The sequence below is a fragment of the Triticum urartu genome, chromosome 5 (assembly GCF_003073215.2).
Source record: "Triticum urartu cultivar G1812 chromosome 5, Tu2.1, whole genome shotgun sequence".
In the NCBI taxonomy this organism is placed as follows: Eukaryota; Viridiplantae; Streptophyta; class Magnoliopsida; order Poales; family Poaceae; genus Triticum; species Triticum urartu.
In genome coordinates this window covers 643,539,997-643,543,475 of record NC_053026.1, presented here as the reverse complement: position 1 = coordinate 643,543,475, position 3,479 = coordinate 643,539,997, and the positions used below count along the sequence as shown (strand labels likewise).

At 51.3% G+C, this 3,479-nt stretch overlaps 1 protein-coding gene across 1 annotated transcript; it reads right to left on the bottom strand.

Moving 5' to 3' along the window:
• Positions 1 to 379: 379 nt before the first annotated feature.
• Positions 380 to 2,882, bottom strand: LOC125511545 (peroxisomal membrane protein 11-1). Its single transcript, XM_048676944.1, has 8 exons — positions 2,599 to 2,882; positions 1,722 to 1,921; positions 1,556 to 1,630; positions 1,386 to 1,460; positions 1,183 to 1,263; positions 1,007 to 1,081; positions 742 to 915; positions 380 to 668 (listed from the first exon to the last, which is right to left on the bottom strand). Exons 2-8 carry the CDS (start codon positions 1,911 to 1,913, stop codon positions 627 to 629), a joined length of 714 nt encoding a protein of 237 aa, XP_048532901.1. The 5' UTR covers positions 1,914 to 1,921; positions 2,599 to 2,882; the 3' UTR covers positions 380 to 626.
• Between the last annotated feature and the right edge of the window lie 597 nt (positions 2,883 to 3,479).

Below are 3,479 nucleotides of genomic sequence, written 5' to 3'. Positions count from 1 at the left end.
TTGGCCGTGCGTCGCCTTTAGGCCGGCCGGCCGCCGGCGACTGTACGTCAAGCATATATAGTTCTCCTACCCCAAAAGCTCCCTTTGGCGGCGTGCTTGGTTAAAGGGTACGTAATGCATGACGAACCATGCACGGTGTGCGGTGCGCACGGAAAGGTTCTGTTCAAAGTCTTGCTAAATCTTAGTCGATTAAGATTTGATCATGTCTCAGTTGATGCTATTTTGTCGATCATACATTGAGATCTATGTAAAATTTCTTTTCAGATTTTTCTATTTCTTTCTTACATGGCATGTCACTCGACTGAGATTTGGTTTAATATAAATGTGATCTCTCTGTAATTATTACATTTGGTTCGCAAGTGCAAACACTGTTGGCATATACTATAAGCACCATGCACTAACACATGATCGACCATACATACCATGTCCATTAGTACTGTTCATAGCATACCGTGTACATGTATATGTATAAAAACCGTACGTACAGACGATCGACATCATCATTCTATATATAGTGCTACGTACACAGGAATAAAACATCTCAGATTCCATGATCGAGCACAGCATCGGCTTGAGTTAAGCGGAGGCAGCGTCTGGACTAGCATGCATGGTGTAGCGTCCGTTACTCACGCCTTGAGTTTGGCCAGGGGAGCGCGGGACGGGAGTTGCTGAAGAGAAACAGAGCATAAAATTCAGAGCCGCCAGAAGACGAGGTTTATTGGTGAGTTTAGTTTGGCATACCTGGTAGCAGGAGATGAGGGAGGTGACGAAGCCGAAGGCCCCGGTGACCCTGGGGGTGACCTTCTTGGGCGCCAGCTGCAGCAGCCCCACGGCCACCACCACGTCCATGCCCGCCTTCACCAGCGCCAGCAGCCGGTCGTCCGACTGCTTCATCTTCCCCAGGTACTGCTCGTCCTGGGAAAAGATCACAAAGCACAGCAAAGTTCAGGTTCTTATGCTCTACGTACGGTATGATCAGTGAGATACCAATTACGTATGTACTTACCTCGTATTTGTCGGCACCCCGGAGCTCCTTGGCGCGCTTCCTCATCGCCTTGGATAGCCTCTTGAGCTCTCCAAGCTGCGCAATCCCACGCAAATCGTCAGCTATATGTTCATGGGCTATCTATCTCTAAGAAACTTGGTAGAGCTTACTCCTGCCCTGCAATATAATATACGTACCTCGACTAGACTTGCAAAGACAGAGGAAGTCATCCAGCAGTAGAGGGATATCCTGGCGATGCGGTCCGTGCGCTCCTTGTTCTATATACCAGCAACAACAGGAAGAAGAAAAACTAGGTTCACAGATTGCTAATCAATACTATACACGATGGAACGGGGTGAACCATTGGAGGGTGAGACGCTCAAATCTCGGCAAACAAAACCTGGTAAATCCCCGATCTTCCTATCCACACGAACTGGTCCAGGAACAGGAAGGTCGACAGCAGCGCATTCTTGGACTGCACAAGTTACAGAAACAATTAACAGTCAGCACATCATTCTTACAGCCTCACTCAAACGGTGAGAAATTAATGCGCTATAAAGTATAGAGTACCTTCCCAAGCAAGACCAACACGAGAGGGGTCCCTTTGGGGGCTGGGCTGATGAGAGCATGCAGGTCGTTCACCCACTGCAGGTCGATCGATTCAGGGCCAAAACCAATTTAACACAGCTGCAGCCTACAAGGAGCATATCATAATGGCATGTGCAGGCGGGCTGACCTTGAGGAGCCTGAAGACCTTGCGAGCCAAGGTGGTGGACTTGTCGACGTTCTGCGCGGTGCCGGGCTGGCCGTTGCTGATGAACTTGGAGCCGTACTGGATGGCCCTGCAGATCTTGTCCCGAGCCTCCGCCTTGTTCAGGTACAGCACCGCCAGCCCCAGCTCCGCCCGCGTCGCCTCCAACGAGCACATCTTCCTGCCTGCCCTCACAACTTCCAAATTAATAATGGCAGAAGATTCATAAAACCAGAGCTTACAGTCTTGTACGCGTCGTAACTTCTGAACTCGATCTGAAGCAGCTCGAAATTCAGAAGACCAGAGCTTATTGCAATCTTCTACCACGTGCGACAACAAAATTCAGAAAACCAGAGGCTGAACCAGACAACAAAATACAGAAAGACAACTTGTAAATCAATGGCACGAAATTCAGAAAGACAACCAGATTTTATGGCAGCCTTCTAGTACGTGTGAATGGTGTGGTAACTTGTGAACTCGATCTGAAGCAGCTGGAATGTTCAGAAGACCAGAGCTTACAATCTTCTACTTGTACTGTACTACGCGTGACAACAAAATTCAGAAAAGCAGAGGCCGAAGCAGACATCAGCTTATAAATAATCTCCTACTATACTAGCATCGAGAATTTCTGTCGGCAAAGCAGGGTGTAATTTCTCGAAAAGAAAGCTAGGAACTCAAAACAGAGGCGAGTGAGCAGGCCGGGAGATGCACAGGCACTTGCTAAAAATCTGAAACTGTTAGCTCAGGAGTGCATTGCGATACTGCATCAGTAGGAAATTAAGCAACAGGCATGGCTGCACGAGCTGGCACACCGATGTAATAATGGATTAAGACGAAGATGCATGCTGGGCAGTGCAATTACCTTGGTAATGACGGAGCGGGGAGAGGGGAGGAGGGTGGAGAAGCGGCGGGTCCGGCCGGCTGGTGCTTAGCTGCTGGGGAGGGGAACTGCTTCTCCGGCTGCTACTGCTGCTTCACCATCCGATTTTGTGTGGACTGAGAGGAGATGAGCCGTGGAGGGACGGACGGGGCTGCCTCCCTCTCCTCCGGCTCATGAGAGACGGACGGGTTTGGATTTTAGCCCTGCCATGCGTGTGGCTGTGCCCACACGACACCAGGCCGTGAATGGATTTAGCGGTAGATAATTCGTGTGTGGGCTGGAGTTTATATGCAAGCGCTCAAGGCATCTCTAATCGGCCCTCTTAAATTTTGACTTTCCCTATGTCTTCCCGAACCTTAGAGCATCTACAGCCGGACGCATCAAACCCACCTCATATGTTCGGGCGGACCGCCCGGTCAAGGTTCGCTTCGGTCACGATTTTTTGACCTAGACAGGCCCCACAAACGGCCCTCAAACACCCGTCCTGACCGGCATCCTCTATATCCAGCCCAAATATGAAGCAGATATAAGGCGCCCAGGCGTATCCGTCATGTCGGACCCGGCTCACGCTGGCCCCCCGACCCCACATAAAATCCTCTCCATCCCCTCGCCGGACCAAACCCTAGCCAGTTCACTCTCCTCCCCTCCACTTCACTCCACCACCCAAGCTCGTCTCTGGCTCCTTCCGATCGTCTCCGGCATGGTGGGCAGCGGATCTGAGTCCTTCACCTCTAGATCCGTCAACCCCGAGCTCATCCCACGCGGCCCCGAGGAGGAGATGGCCGCCCAACTTGCCCTCCGCCCCGCCCGGAAGGAGGCCCATGGACGGTTGCGTTCAGACTCCATCCGTCAGGAATCCACTG

What these genes read in the sequence shown, in the direction of transcription:
- LOC125511545 (XM_048676944.1), bottom strand. Translation starts at nt 1,913, where the DNA reads ATGTGCTCGTTGGAGGCGACGCGGGCGGAGCTGGGGCTGGCGGTGCTG. An exon ending in TCTTTGCAAGTCTAGTCGAG is followed by an intron (nt 1,082 to 1,182) that starts GTACGTATATTA and finishes GGGATTGCGCAG; the next exon opens with CTTGGAGAGCTCAAGAGGCT. An exon ending in CCCTCATCTCCTGCTACCAG is followed by an intron (nt 669 to 741) that starts GTATGCCAAACT and finishes GTTTCTCTTCAG; the next exon opens with CAACTCCCGTCCCGCGCTCC.